General features: G+C 48.0%; 1 protein-coding gene across 2 annotated transcripts; it reads left to right on the forward strand.

Moving 5' to 3' along the window:
* The first annotated feature begins 1,338 nt into the window (after positions 1-1,338).
* On the forward strand, positions 1,339-11,780 carry TMEM42 (transmembrane protein 42). 2 transcript variants are annotated; one of them, XM_054060469.1, is made up of 3 exons: positions 1,339-1,444; positions 6,657-6,803; positions 7,507-11,778. In XM_054060469.1, exons 1-3 carry the CDS (start codon positions 1,364-1,366, stop codon positions 7,648-7,650), a joined length of 372 nt encoding a protein of 123 aa, XP_053916444.1. In that variant the 5' UTR covers positions 1,339-1,363; the 3' UTR covers positions 7,651-11,778. The 2 variants fall into 2 exon arrangements, with proteins under 2 accessions (XP_053916444.1, XP_053916443.1); XM_054060468.1 differs by having other exon boundaries at positions 1,341-1,436; positions 7,507-11,780.
* The last annotated feature ends 3,876 nt before the right edge of the window (positions 11,781-15,656 follow it).

Below are 15,656 nucleotides of genomic sequence, written 5' to 3' on the forward strand. Positions count from 1 at the left end.
TGGTATATCCCTCCAGTTCTTCACCCAGGTTCACCTCTGCTATAAGGAGAGGCTGGGAGAGCTGGGATTGTGCAGCCTGGGGACGAGAAGGCTCTGGGGAGACCTCGTGGCAGCCTTTCAGAACCTGAAGGGAGGGAGGGGCTTTTTTACAAGGGCATGGAGTGATAGGACATGGGAGAACAGCTTTAAATTGGAAAGGGGAAGATTTAGAATAGACATTTGGAAGAAATTCTTCACCATGAGGGTGATGAGATACGGGACCGGGTTGCCCAGGGAAGTTGTGGCTGCCCCATCCCTGAAGGTGTTCAAGGCCAGGTTGGATGGGGCCTTGGGCAGTCTGATCTAATGGGAGGTGTCCCTGCCCGTGGCAGGGGGCTTGGAACTCTATGGTATTTAAGATCCCTTCCAACCCAAATCATTCTATAATTCATTACCTGGTGTCCGGGGTGGAATGATCTAGGGTAAGAGCATTCTTAGAGGGGAGGTTTAGATTAGATATTAGAAATTTTTCCCTGTGAGGGTGATGAGGTACTAGAACAGGTTGTCCAGGGAAGTTGTGGACTCCCCATCCCTGGAAGTGTGCAAGGCTGGGCTGGATGGAGCTTGGAGCAACCTGTTCTGGTGGGAGGTGTCTGGTTCAACCCTCCATGGCAGGGGCGTTGAACTAGATGATTTTTAATGTCCTTTCTAACCCAAACCACTCTGTGATTGTATGATATGGGATTTTCAAAAGCACAGAAATAGAAGAGGTGCCTGATCACCGCTTACATCAGGAGAACATGGTCTGAGCAATCTGAAAATTCCATAAGGAAACATCTGCTTCTGTAGGATTTACTAAACTCTGCTTTAAACAACTTCACATAACTTCAGTCTGAGATACTCTTGGATTTGGTGGCAGGACTAAGATGTGCTTTGTTTCACTCCCATCTTCAATGCTCATCTAGTAGATGTTCTTTTATGTGAGGGGTTTGAACAGGGTGGTCTTTGAGGTCCCTTTCAATACAAACCATTCTATGATGGCTTTAAATTGTGTTGGAGGCCGGGGCACAGATTTAGACTAGAGGAGGAATTTCTTCGCCATGAAAGCGGTGAGGCACTGGCCCAGGGAAGTCGTGGCTGCCCCATCCGTGGAGGTGTTCAAGGCCAGGTTGGATGGGGCCTTGGGCAGCCTGATCCAGTGGGAGGTGTCCCTGCCCACGGCAGCGGGATGGAAATGAATGATCTTTTAAGGTCCCTTCCAACCCAAACCACTCTATGATTAAATAGCATCCATAGCCCGTCGTAACATCCACCCTTTCCCACCCCCTCCCGCCCCCTCCCCTCCCCCGGTCCCTCCCCGCGCTGGGCGGGGCTCGGGGCGGCGATGGCGGCGCTGCCGGCGGTGGCCGCGGGGCTGCTGGGGGCGGTGGCGGCGGCTGCGGCGAAGCTGGCGCTGGGTCCGTGGGTAAGGCAGGACGGGGGTGGTGCGGGGCAGCGGCTGCCACCATCCGGGCCTCCGCTGCCCCTTGGGTGCCCTGGGCGGGTTTGCTGGGGAGCGGGTGCCCGGTGCTGATGGACACGGAGCGGCCCGGGCGGGGGGGGGGTTGGGGGTGGGGTGCCGGGGGCCAAACCCGGCGCTGAGAGCTCTGGTTTGACGTCATTTCTACTTCCAAAAGCAGGATGCTTCTACGCCTGAATTCAGCGTCACACGCTTGTTTCTCAGTCTTCTGCTTTGGGGATAATGTCACATAGAAGCATAGAATCACTGGGTTGGAAAAGACCTTTGAGATTATCAAGCCCAACCGTACCTGTCCAATACTAAATCACGTCCCCAAACACCTCATCCACCTGTCTTTTAAACACCTCCAGAGACGGTGGCTCCACCACCTCCCTGGACAGCCTGTTCCAATGCCTGATAACCCTTTCGGTGAAGACATTTTTCCTAATGTCCAATCTAAACTTCCCCTGATGGAGCTTGAGGCCATTCCCTCTTGTCCTGTCACTTGGGAGAAGAGGCCAACACCCACCTCTCTACCAGCTCCTTTCAGGAAGTTGTAGACAGCAATAAGGTCTCCCCTCAGCCTCCTCCAGGCTAAACAACCCCAGTTCCCTCAGCCACTCCTCATAAGACTTGCTCTCCAGTCCCTTCACCAGCTTTGTTGCTCTTTGGACACACTCCAGGGCTTCAATGTCTTCTCTGTAGTGAGGAGCCCAAAACTGAACACAGTATATGAGGTACAGCCTCACCAGTGCGGAGTACGGGGGCAGAATCACTTCCCTGATCACCTTTCTCCCTTGTTCTATTTCTCTTCAGTCATGACAAGCTCAGAGAGGTAGAGCAGCTGATTTCCATTGTGCTGCTCAGCTGATGTGTTCATCTTGTGAGCTCTGCTGGGGCGTTTATAATGAATGATCTTTATCTCAGTTGTGTTTCTCAATTCTCGTTGTGCTTAAGCTTACGTGAGACTGGTGAACTTATATCTGTGGTGACCTCTTGCACAGGCAGCATGAATGGGGAAATGTTGAGGTAGACAGCATAAACTTATCGTAGAACAGAATCGTAGAGTCCTTAAGGTTGGAAAAGACCTCTAAGATCATCAAGTCCAGCTGCCAGCTCAACACTACTGTGCGTACTAAACCATGTCCTGAAGAGCCACATCTACATGGTTTTTTAACACTCCCAAGGATGGAGATTCCACCACTTCCCTGGGCAGCCTGTTCCAATGCTTCACCACTCTTTTGGTAAAGAAATTTTTCCTAGTGTCCAATGTAAACCTCCCCTCTCAGGCTCTCTGAAGGCCATTTGCTCTCATCCTAACATTTGTTATTTGTTTGAAGAGACCAGTATCCACCTCACTACAACCTCCTTTGAGGTAGTTGTAGAAGGCAATAATGTCTCCCCTCAGCCTTCTCTTCTCCAGACTAAACAGCACTGGTTCCCTCAGCCACTCCTTACAGCACTAGTTCTCACCAGCTTCATTGCCCTTCTCTGGACATGCTGCAGCACCTCAACGCCTTTCTTGTAGTGAGTGGCCCAAAGCTGAACACCGTATTCAAAGTGTAGCCTCACCAGTGCGGAGTACAGGGGGATAATAACTTCCCTGTCATAAAAGGCATTGAGGAGACCCATTTAGATGTAGCACGAGTTGTTTCTCATATGGCAAAGGTACATTTGGACTTGAAATCCAAAGGAGAGCCTACAAGAGAAAATAGATCGGAAAAAATAATCCAGCCTTACATACGAAAAAAAATCGACTTGTATGATTGTATGGATGATTAAAAAAGCAAAACCTCAGCACTCGCCAATCCTGTTGATCCTTAACAATATATAAGAAAGGGTGCTGGGGAAAGATGAGGTGCTCAGGGACATGGTTTAGTGGCAGATAGGAATGGTTGGACTCAGTGACCCAAGAGGTCTTTTCCAACCTGGTGATTCTATCATTCTGCCAGCAGGTCAAGGCAGGTGATCATTCCCTTCTACTCAGCATTGTTGAGGCCACACCTGGAGTGTTCTCTCACATTCTGGGCTTTTCAGTATGAGAGAGAGAGAGACAGACCAGAAAGAGTCTAGCCAAGGGCCACAAAGATGATGAAGGAACCAGCAATTCTCTCCTATGAGGGAAAGGCTGAGAGAGCTGGAACTGTTCAGCCTGGAGAAGAGAAAGTTCAGGGATATCTTATCAATGTGTATATATACCCGAAGGAAGGACCCACAGAACCAGAGGTGATGGGCACAAACTGAAACACATGAGGTTCCCCCTAAATGCCAGGAAACATTTTTTCATGGTGAGGTTGGCCAAGCACTGGCACAGATTGCCTAGAGAGGTGGTCGAGTCTTCATCCTTGAGGATATTCAGAAACCATCTAGACACAGTCCTGGGCAGCCTGCTTTATGAGCAGGAGGGTTGGACCTAGTGATCTCCAGAGGTCCCTCAACCATGCTGTGCTACTGTGATTGTGTTTCATTTTTCTGGACAAATTGGTTCCTTCAGTTACTTCTTTGAGGCCCATTCTAGGTGATAGTTATGAACTAAATTGATCCATTTAGCTGTAGAACTAACTGGGTTTCAGGTAAGTGCTGTAATCTTCCTTTTAGCTTAAATTGCACAGTACTGTAGACACATTTCAGTGGGGTCGCTATTTGAATCCTACACACAGATGTTTCTGCAGAGGGTGACAGAAATCTGAGGAGTTTTGTGTTTGAGAGAGAAATACAGAAGTCTGAAAATAAGTCTAAAAGAGCAGCCATTGCTTGTGCAGCTTGGAAAGTGGCAGCAAATGTTGGAAGTGTATTGACACTCCTAAGAGGTTATGACGTAAGCTAGCAGGATACTCGACAGCAGAACTAAGGTGGATTTCCTGGCCAGAAGGGTGTGTTGTAATGGCCCAGCCTGAAAGCAGCCTGAACGAGGAGGGGTCATTTCACTTGAACAAAAGGTTTCCTTTACTTTCCCCTGCCAAACTTCATCTAAAATTACTTCTGCACTGCAAGGAGGAATTCTTGATTATCTGAAATGTACACTGAAATTAATCTCTTAGTAAAGTAATGAGAACAGTAAGCCTTGACTCACTGGGCTGGCTCAGCTGAGACCACAGCATGGGAGAAATTTATACCTCCCTCCTTCCTTGTGGGGAACACCTAGGGATGTTCCCGTCTTTCTGCCTGCATGCCATTGTGATGACTGTTCCTCTGCCCAGGAGGAAGAGAGACTGGCCTTTCTCTGGATAGCCTTCCTCCTGGGCATATGCCACCTGCAGGGTATACATTTCCCTGGCAATAGTAGATGAGAAGAACCTATGGGTTCAGGGTCATTTTTAAAGATAGCTTAGCTGCTGTGATGTTGGGAACCAGCTTTGTCCCAGCACTAATAGATTCACAGACTAATTCAGGTCAAGCAGAACCTCTGGAGGTCTCTAGTCCCACCTCTGCTCTGCAACAGGTTGCTCATGTCCTTCTCCATTCAAGCTTTTAATATCTCCAGGGTTGGAGAGCCCATGACATCTGTTCCAGTGTTTGATCACTGTTGTTTTCTCTTGTATCAGATCAACACTTTACTTGTTCTAATCTTTACTTGCTGCCTCTTGTCATATTCCAATATACCCTGGAGAAGGGCCTGGGCCTCATCCTCTCTATGCCCTCAAGAAGGTGGTTAAGGACCGTATTAAGGTTTCTTTTTCTTAAGGCCCTTTTTCCTAACAGCATAGCTGAGTACGCTCTTTCTGATCCAGAAACAATATACTGAATTTAGGTGAAACATAGACAAGTGGTTTCCCCTCTCATCTCTTTACTTCCAAGTCTGCCAGCCCACTAGAGGTGTATGTGGATGTACACAACTGTCCTGAGCATGGTAGAACTGGTTGCACAGGCAAAGGGTGAAACTGGAAGGCAAACTTCATCCCACAGTGAACTGTAACACAGCAGCAGGTTTCTTCTTTGGAAGGCCAGTAGCAGCTGGACATGGTTGTGCCACTTACACCTCTCTGCAGAATTGGCTGTGGCAGCAGTGGGAAAGCTGAGCACTTCGCTAGTGGGAATTGTTTTGGATCATTTACCATTGTCCTTACGAAGTTTGGAGACTTTTACACAAGAGGGGCAAAACAGAGCCAACACCATAACCATCCCTCTCCGTCATGGGGTTGACCTCTGAGAGCTCATGCCAGTCAGTGAGCGGCTTTACAGCCTTTTCCTTTTAACGTTGTACTTACTACATCACTTGCTTCAGAAGTCCCTGTGGCATCTCCTGGCTTGTGGTTGGTAGTTTCTCCTGAGAGGAAGCAGAGCACAGATGGTGGCCCCACTGATTTGGGCAGCTTGCAGGGGGCCACAATGCAGCTGTTCCCATGGGGCAGGTTCTGCCTCTCAGCTGCATTTGCTGATGGCTTTACACCTACATTTGTGTCTGCTTCAAGATAGATCCCACCATAGAGGGATCCATGAGTGAGACAACAGGCCATGAAAGCAGGAGTGCTATGGACTTAGACAGTGCCTTGCTTTCCATTGCCCTCGTCTGGTCCCTGAGTGTTTGTGAAAGTTGTTCTGGCTGTGATTTCCTCCCCTGGTGTCTTCTTCATCCCTTCAAGTACACAACACCCAGGAACTAGGGAGATGGCTGCTGCAGCTAAAACTATGAGTGTGGGGAGAGACTGTGAACGGTGAAGGATTTTTAGGCAAAACTCTGCCCTTTTTTCAGAATGAGGCTGTTATGTGTCTTGTCAGATTGTCTAAGGAGAGAGATCTTTCTTTAGACGAACGAGTGGTTTGCAACCACACTGGTCTCAGCCCGAATTCACAAGTGATGGGTCCTGGACCACATGCAGAACCAGCACGTACAGCTTGAGTGTTCCTCTCTGGCAGTGCTGAATTTTTCCATACATCTAGCACTGAGTGAAGAGCATTTCACTGGATTGCATGTGCACCACGTCAGGAGCTTGAGTGCTTTCTGGAGTTTGGCTTCTGGTGTGGCAGCTGCCAGGATATGCCAGGGTTATTCTCCATCCAGGGCTGTTTCCTCACTTCTGTTGTCTTCTGCGATTTAATAGATTTGTCTTCATCTAATACCAGATGTAATTCAGCTTCAAGCCCATACCATTAGGTTTTGTTTCAAAGTGCCTATGAATTACTGAGAGTGAATGAGTGGTTGGTGAGAATACATGAGTTTTTCCCTTTCTTCCTACAGCTGCCTGTGCTGTTTCGCATCAGCTGTGTTGGCTTGGTGTTTGCTTGCAATGCGGTCATGTGGACAGTCTTTGCAAAAGCCCTGCGACTTTCCTCCTCCTCGGCTGCTGTCTCTGTGACAACAATGGCCTCCAACTTCATCTCTTCGGTGAGTATATCCAGTGAGTATACGAGGCTTGGAGGAGCCCAGTGATCTGGGGATGGTCACACAGGATGCACAGCCAGCATCACTGGCTGCAAAGGGGGAGGCGTTAAATGATCACCTTGGACGTCAGCTGCTCTGCCTGTTGTTCATGGCAGAGGCCTGTCTAGAGGGGCAGCAGCTGTATGGTTTACTGATCTTTTCTAATTGTCAGTGAGAGCCGGAGCTGGGAGCGTTTCTTTGTTTTGCTTTTCCTTTGCAACACCTCACCTGTTACAAGCCAAAACCACCCTAGCAGGGTATGAAGATGCACTGCCTCTAGTGAGAGCAAGAGCATTTTTGACCTGCAGGTTTTTCTGCTCGCTTTTCACTTTCGGCAGCTGGCCACATTTGTTTCTGTGCTCCGACAACTCAAAGCCAGTTTATGGTGGCGTCCAAAACTCGAGTCAGTGGGGTCATTTTTTTATCAACCAGAGTCTCCCAGTCAGCTGGATGTTTGGCTCCTGAGAGGTTCTGGGAAGATAGCAAAGCTTACATCCATCTGCTGAAATCCTGTTTTGGGACCACAATGTGGGTGTGCTTCCAGCCTGGATTGTAGAGTAAGTCATCTTCACCTTCACCTGCAGCAGAAGTTCCCGTAGCTCTGGCAGTGCAGGAGACTTTGGAGTGGCTTGGCCCAGCGAAGTTTTGTCTCTGTCTTTTCTTTCAGGCCATCCTGGGCAAGCTTCTCTTTGGGGAGACGTGGACGCCTCTGTGGTGGGTTGGCCTTGCTGTGACGCTCTGTGGCCTCATGCTGCTGCACACTGCTGCACCCCAGCTAGGACAGTTTCTGGTGGAGAAGAAGGAGACATGATGGCTGCTGGAAGGGGCGCAGTGCCATGCTGGCCCTCACCCATTGCTGTCCTGCCTCATGCTGGTGGCCCTGGTCCCCAGACAACTCCGAACACGCCAGCCACAGACCTGCTGACCCCTGCTCATCTGCTGATGTGCCAGCTTATGAAGTCATGTTGGTTGCATCTTTCCTAGCAGGCTGGCGGTGGTGTGGCGGCAGTGACAGCCTCAGAGGGAGCTGGTCTGCTCTGAGTCAGTATCGTGGAAATCAGGGCCAGAGACTTATCAGCTGCTCCTCCTCTTCACACCTAGCAGCTGCAGAGCTTTCCCAGTTCGGGGAAGGTGGAAAGTAAACATAATGGCTGTGGAAGGTGCCTGTGCATTGGTACTTTTCCATAAGATGACCCTTCCCAAAATAGAAAGGCAGTCAGAAGCAGACAGTGAAGGCGGCTGATATTTCTGCTCTGCTGTGTTTAACTTTCCTCTCTGCCTCTTGAAATGGCCCTCTGCCTACCCTAAGCTCCTGCTGCTGGTAAGGCTGTGGAGCCTTTCATTAATTCCTCCAGCTTCCCCTACCTATCACATAAGCCTTTTAACTTGCCATTGGATCTAACACCTGTAATTCTGGCTTTCCCATTTCTGACATCTTACTCACTGTAAGGTTGCTGCTTTATCCTTTAAACTCTTAAACAGGATGGGGTTTTATTTGCCGTTCCTGCTCTGTGTGGGTCAAACTAGTTTTGGGAGAATACAACAGGCTGCACTTGAACAGTCAGCTGCTTTTACTGAGTGTCCATGTTCAACACATCCCCCCACCTTTTGGTTGGAAATTGCTTTAACACTTGGTAAAATGGAGTTTCTCAAGCAACATGGGTTTTCACACCTCTGGATGATGCTGATTCCCATTTGTGCAGTGTAATCAGCCGGATCACCGGTACCCATGTATGTGTCAAATATTGGGTCAGCGATTACTCTCTGTTCATGATGAGACATGTCGTCAAGGTGTACATGTCAGGAATCATCATTCTTAAGGTATCGACTTCTTTCCCCTGCACACACATCTTGTTTTACTCGGAGTTTTTTTAAGTGCAATCCTAATCGAGAAATACAATGATATCTAAAAGTGTATGCATCATGCTGGTGATACAACTTGTTTGCTCTAGGCTTGCCAGGTTGTCTCTGTGGTCTCGTAATCACAGAAAGTGAGTCACAGTTGTGGCATGTGCAGAAAACCTAAGGACACGTTTCTGCGAGCCTCTATATCAGAACTTGTCAGGTTTGTCATTACTGGCAGCTATGCACCCTGTCTCACAGAAGTGTAAAAATAGACTTGCAGCTGGAAATGCCCCTGGAGTTGGGTTTGTGCCTTTTCTTTCTTTTTATCAGCTAGATGAAAAGTCAGTGTTCCAAGAAGAGGCTGGGAGCAGTTCTAAGCCCCCTGCTTCAGAAGAGCATCCTAGCTTGTCACATCCAGCAGCCTTGTTCCAAGAAGGAAAAAGACTTTGACTCTCCCCTTGGTGTGCTCATAAGTCTCCTCTCCAAACAGAGTAGCTACATGTGTGGTGATGAAGAGGGCAGAGTGCTCTGAGTGCCTTTCCTCCTTGCCAGCGGGAGTCTTCACACCCAGGGAGCAATTTGGTAAGCAGCAGGGGCAAAACAGGGGCTTGACACGGTGCCTTAACATCCCTTATATATTTGTGGAGATGACAACCAAGAGTCATGCATTTCTAAGTACATCAAGTCTTAGACCTTTGTATGCTATGGAGAAATAATGAAGTCTGCAAGCCTCATTTGTTTGCCTGTGTTATTAACTCTCAGCCAGCTGTAAGCTATGGCCCCCTTTGTGCAAACAGCAGGAGAAGGCCTAGGCTCTCTCCTCTCTGGTTACTTTGGTCATTGGCCCTATTCCTAACAAACCTTTTGAAAAGTTTTAACATGGACTGTCTCAAAAGTGACGTTTCTTTATTACAGTCATTGTTTGAGGTCAAGTTCTAGGAGATGTTTGCACATGTGCAGAAAGTGCAGTGTATTGGCTTTGTCTGGAAAGGTTTTGGTAGCAGAGGGGCTACAGGTGTGCCTTCTGTGAGAGCTGCTAGAAGCTTTCTCTGTGTCCAGAAGAGCCAATGCCAGTAGGATGCTAGACGGACCTGCCACTGGCCGAAGGCGATCCAGTCAGCGACACTGGTAGCACCTCTGGGATAACGTATTTTAGAAGGAGAATAAAAAACTGCATCAGAACAGCAGCCAGAAGAGAGGATTGAGAATATGTGAGAGAAACAACTCTGCAGACACCAAAGTCAGTGAAGAAAGAGGAGGAGAAGGTCTCGGAGTAGAGATGCCCCTGCCGCCTGTAGTGAAGACGATGGTGAGGCAGGCTGTCGCCATGTGGCTCTGAGAGGTCCACAGTGGAGCAGATATCCACTTGTAGCCTGTCAAGACCCCATGCCAGAGTGAGTGGATTCCTGAAGGAGGCTGTGACCCCATGGAAAGCCCATGCTGGAGCATGGCCTTGGTAGGACCTATGGACCCGTGGGGAGAGGAGCCCATGCTGGAGCAGGTTTGTTGGCAGGACTTGTGACGCCCTGCAACAGTCCATTCTTGAAGGACTGCACCCTGTGCGATGAACCCATGCTGAAGCAGTTTGGGAAGAATTGCAGCTTCTGGGAAGGACTTGTGTTGGAGAAGTTAATGGAGGACTGTCTACCCTGGGAGGGAACGGATGCTTTAGCAGGAGAGGAGCACGAGAAGTCCTCTCCCTGAGAAGGAAGGAGAGTCAGAGACACTGTGGGATGAACTGACGACAACCCCCATTCCCCTGTGCTGCTGGGAGGGAGGAGGTCGAGAAAATCAGGAGTAAAGATAAGCCTGGGGAGAAGGGGGGTGGGGGGGAGATGTTTTTAAGATTTGGGTTTATTTCTCATTATTTTCTCTGGTTTCACTGGTAATAAACTTAATTAATTTCCCCAAGTCAAGTGTGTTTTGCCCATGACAGTAACCGCTGAGTGACCTCCCTGTCCTTTATCTTGACCCACGAGCATTTCATTATATTTTCTCTCCCCTGTCCAGCTGAGGAGGGCGAGTGATAGAGCGGCTTTGGCGGACACCTTGCATGCAGCCAAGTCAAGCCATCACATGCGGGCAATATTTTATTTGATCTTGCTCACTTCTAAGGCGGAAGAATGTAGAGCTGTAAATCTGCTGTCATAAATTCTTGATATTTGGAACGGAAATTAGTCTTCCTCCAATTTCTGTGGGAGGAAAAGATTGCCAGGCAGACTGCGTTTTTTGGCAGTATCCCTCTTCTCTGTGTACAGAGGGTTTGGCCCACGTCTGCTGGCGCTGCCTGTCAGCATGAGGCCAGGACTGTGAGGAAGGCTGCAATCACCGTATGGCAAAGCGGCGGGCTTGTAGTAAATGGTTCATGTGTGGTCATCCAAAATGTGACTGGAGGTGATCTCAAAAAAGGGTGCACGGCATTTCCAAATGAAAACACTGTCCAAAGTTCAGTGACTGAAATGTAATATTTAAGACCACACTCAAAAAACAGTTATGTGAGATTAATGAGCAAGCTGTGTGTGAAGTTTGAATGGTTCTGATGTGGTAGACCTTGTAAGCTGGCTGAAGATCATGGCCAGCTGTAAGACCTTGGTTTACCAGAGCAGAAGATGGGTTATCCTTAGGCGGGAACTCCAGTGGTGTGCTTGTGTGGTGTTTTACACACTTGAGCTGAGGTGTTTTTAGAGAAGAGTCTCAGGCACACATTTCTGCTCGAGTTCCAGCAAAATACACTTGTTTGCGCATCTTCCGGGCACTGGCTGTAATGAGTCTTTCCTGTTCTTTGCCAAACACAACCCTCATTTTTCAGCATCTGTTCATCAGTTTTTCCTCAAGCAGGGCTATACCATATCACGCTTAAAACAGCAGGAGAAGCAGGTTCATGGTTCGCTGCAAGACTCACAATGCCGGTCACAAGGTATGATAATATTATACTCTAAGGTAAATAATAATTTATATACCTTTACAAGGATCAAAGCCAAATTAAATTGTAATTGCAGTTGAACCTTAAAGCGGAGTCTGGCTGATTAGATAAGGAACCATGCATAAAACCTGAGAAATGTCCCTATTGTCATTTACAACCAACCACAGAAACTTGAAAGGTTTGTACAACAGGTTCGTCACAACATATATCAAAATAACTTGAAGAACGGTATGTTTACCCAGATAACAAGGAGTAGAAGTGGATGCAATAAATTAGATTGGAATATTGTTCTGCTGGATTTGATGTATTTATGATTTTCAAAGAATTTGATTCAGTGCCCTGTGTTCACCCTTCAGAGACCATAAATACTTTATCACATTGCAAGGAAGTCACACACATGCTTTAATTCCACTGAAATTAGGCAAGTGCTGGAGTGTTTTTGAAGAGGAATTCATGGTGACTCAGCAAGCCAGTAGAGTGGTGCAATGGCTCTGACCTTGGCTGACACAGGAAAACCACAAAGTTATGAATAAATGGGTACTAATCCTGATGTGTTTGTGGTGCCCGGTGATCTGCTCGCCTTCTGTAGGAGCGCAGCAGGAAGTCTTTGTTTTGGGGATTCAAGAGCTGCAGGGGGGTGTTGTGTAGGGTGGGCTCTTGTCCACAGCAAACCATGTAGTGCCTGTAGCTCACTTGGTTTCAAGAGAAGAATCTAGGTTGAGCTCAAGTCAGTGGTAAAAGCCTTCCACAAGAGCCAAGAGGTTGTTACTAAAAATGAAGGGTATGGGGTGTTGCACCGTATCACTTTTTAAAAGAAAGGATTGCAAGAAGTCAACATTTCTGAAAATGTGGTCCTGCAGAAGGAGCACAGTATTTTAGAATGTAAGGCAACACCTCTTGGTTTTTAGGCTAGGTATTTCAGTGTTATTTCTAAGGCAAATATCTTTCTACATACTTTAATACAAAAAAAAGGGTCAGCAACTTGCCTGTAAAATCTGAAATGGGAACCTGAGCCATGGGGAGGGTTGGGAGGAAGGCCCCAGGGGTTGGGCAGGGGCAGTCACTCCCCGTGGTGTCCTCAGAGCCCTGAGATAGTCAACGGCTGTACCTGGAGTGTTGTTTTCAGCTCTCTCCCTCTTCCCCCAGTTCAAGATGGACATTGGGAAACTGATCCGGAAGAAAGCTACCAAGATGCTGGGGTCCTATGAGGACAGGATGAGGAATGCAGGCTTGTTGGAAAGAGGGAGGCTCAGCCTGACCTGGTAGCAGCCAACATGTGCTTGGAAAGGAGTTATAGAGGCAATGGAACCAAGCTCTACTCCATAGAAATGGCCAGAACAAGAAGAGGCAGGAGGTGTAGGTTACCTCTTGGGACTTTCAAGCTGGCCATCAGGGAAAAAAAATGTCACCAGGTGGTTGTTTGCCCAGAGAGGTAGCAGTCTCCACCTGTGAGGTTTTCGAGGCTCAGGTAGACAAGACCTCCACTGACTCAATCTACTGTTGGTGACCATCATATCTGGGCAGGAGACTGGACTTCCTGTGATGTATGGACGATTTCGTGGGCAATGCCATCTATAACTGAACCTATTTTGCCCTTGTGCCTGTAAGGTTAGCAGTTCCCATTAAATGCTGCTGTGCCACAGAAAGATTCCTCCTTGAGGCAGCGTGCAGACACAGGTTACCAGAGGCTTTTTGGCTAACCACCGAAATCATAACAAACACTTGCATATGCATTTGTATCCTGAAAACAAATGCACTGTTACCAAAGGAGGACCTCACCACACTCAGCTGCTAATAGTGAAGCGCCTTATGCATTTGACTCTTTACTGGTTGAGCCTGCTGTGTGCAAAGCCAGAGGTGGTTCCCAGGGCGAGGTAATGCAGACCATCTGCAGCAGCCCAGCATGGGGTGACCAAAGCACCAGAGAGCCTGGACCTTGCAGCGCTTTGTCCTGTAGCTGCATGCAGCACCACAGTAATCCATGTCCAGTAGTAGCACTTGATGTGCACAGAACATTTTTTGCCCTGCTGAGGAATCCACCAACCACTCTATTCACTCTCCAAAAAAAACTTCTTGCTTTCTGACTGTTTAATAACTTTCTTAGTTGTTTTGAATTTTCCTCAGCGTTTAAGGAAAAGGTGACTGTGAATATCTGTACTAATTGCTATGACTTCCTAACTAGCTCCAGGCCCTACTGCACACACTTGAAGTCCGGAGGAATTGCTGGTGCTGTGTTAATGCCTGAAGAGATCTTTGGTTGGGCCTCCTGCTCATGTTCTGCTGAGGAAGATGATGCACACCTTGCTCACACCTGCAAAGATCTATCATGGCACAGAGGCTCCACTGCAACAATGAAAATAAGTGGGAGAAGAGGGATGGAAGAAGCAATAGTAAGTAGAGTGTGGCAGATGGTGTCACCCCTTTTTGGAGGCATGTACATTTTGAACACATATTGCTCAATTTCACTTGGCTCAGAGGCTGCCGCAGACTGTGGTTTCATCCTGCCTGTAGGAGTTTGGGATGAGGATTGGCCACAAAAGCAAAAGCAGATCCTCTTTGTCTTTGCAGCAAGAGATAAGAGTCAAAAAACTCCGCTTAGCATCTTGACCTGCTCTTGGTGCATGTGCAGGTCTGAACATCGGCCAGGGCTTTGAATCTAATTGTTTTCAGTAAGTTAAGGCAACACTTGTAGAGAAATGAGCAGTGCCCCAGGGAAGAACGAAGCATTACAAATTCCACATTTCCCCCTGTCAAGTGTCTGTTTCCTCATGCAAAGACAAGGTATTTTGAATGACTTGGTCCCTTCAGCACACTCCTGATTTAGGCAACTCACAGGCCTGGCTCAGGCCTCACTCTTCCTAAGAAACACAGGTGAGCCTGGAGCTACCAGGTGAGACCATCTCAGGATGATGTGAAGGTCAACGGCCTGGATACTGTGAAGAGAAGTGAGCAGGAATATGCTGGCTTGGTTGCTTTTCAGGACAAATAACCACAGATAGTAAGAAGGCTACTGCACGCGATATTAGCACGTTCAGGGTAAGCCAAAGCCTTTATACCTGCTGTGCTTTGGGTCTGCTCCCATGCAGTATGTGAGCCAGGTCTTCAGCACCGAGCAGGACTGGCTTCTTCCTAGAAATTCTCCTGGTCTGGGAAGGTTCTCCCTTCCCACTATGTAGTGATTTCAGTTGTGGTGCAGGCTGGCGGGGATGCAGTGCGGCTTAATCTGACCTGTAGTCTGTGTACTTCTGTAAGCATCTAGACAGGCACACCCACGCAGACAGATGGGAGAAGCTGTCGCACCACCCCTGCAGAAAGAAATGTTACTTGAAGACACTGGCATGCAAGTTTCTGTTTTCTCACTTAGATGTGTGCAACCAAACATATCCTGTAGGTGGGAAGGTATTCTGTCAGTATTTTCCTTGTGCTCTGAAGGTGTTTTTAATATATAGATAAACTCTTTATTCCTGATTCAATATTTGCACTATTGATTTACTTGCCCTTACCATTTATTTTTTGCAGCCCTCTTTTGCATTATTTTCCTTCTTACCTTTTCATACTGTTTGCTCTAGGTGTAGGCTTTGAGTATGTGTCCACACTGCAATCAGTCAGTATGATCACATGCGCTCACTCAAAGGTAGTTCATGGGTCAGTGAAAGTAGGGTGGATACGGCCCTGGAGTAACTGCACCCACCCCGCTGGACCCTTTCCAAGCACACACTGCAGGATCATGCAGTAACGGGGGTTCTTCTCCCCATCTTGGGTGTCTTGATGGGGTGGGATGAAGGTGCGAGGAGCGAGTCAGCGAGCTAGGACCATCCAGTGTGGAAAAGAGATGATGGTGATTTGTTATGGGATCTGAGAAGACCGTGAGTTGCATGGAGAAAGTAAGCTGGCATAGCTGTTGACTGTTCCCTGTACCAGAAGGGTGGGGGCCACAAGGGAAGCCGTCAAGCAGCAGCTTCAAAGCCAGAGAAGCTTCCTTCTTCCACCGTGTGTCATTCAGCTGAGGAACTCTTGCCTGTGAGATGCAGCAGATGCTGACGGGTTCC

The sequence above is a fragment of the Cuculus canorus genome, chromosome 2, assembly GCF_017976375.1.
Source record: "Cuculus canorus isolate bCucCan1 chromosome 2, bCucCan1.pri, whole genome shotgun sequence".
NCBI lineage: Eukaryota > Metazoa > Chordata > Aves > Cuculiformes > Cuculidae > Cuculus > Cuculus canorus.

Bases quoted from the DNA above. Each gene is read 5' to 3' on its own strand.
- TMEM42 (XM_054060468.1), top strand. From the start codon at position 1,364: ATGGCGGCGCTGCCGGCGGTGGCCGCGGGGCTGCTGGGGGCGGTGGCG. The intron at 1,437-6,656 runs GTCCGTGGGTAA...TTCTTCCTACAG, and splicing joins TGCGGCGAAGCTGGCGCTGG to CTGCCTGTGCTGTTTCGCAT. The intron at 6,804-7,506 runs GTGAGTATATCC...CTTTTCTTTCAG, and splicing joins CCTCCAACTTCATCTCTTCG to GCCATCCTGGGCAAGCTTCT.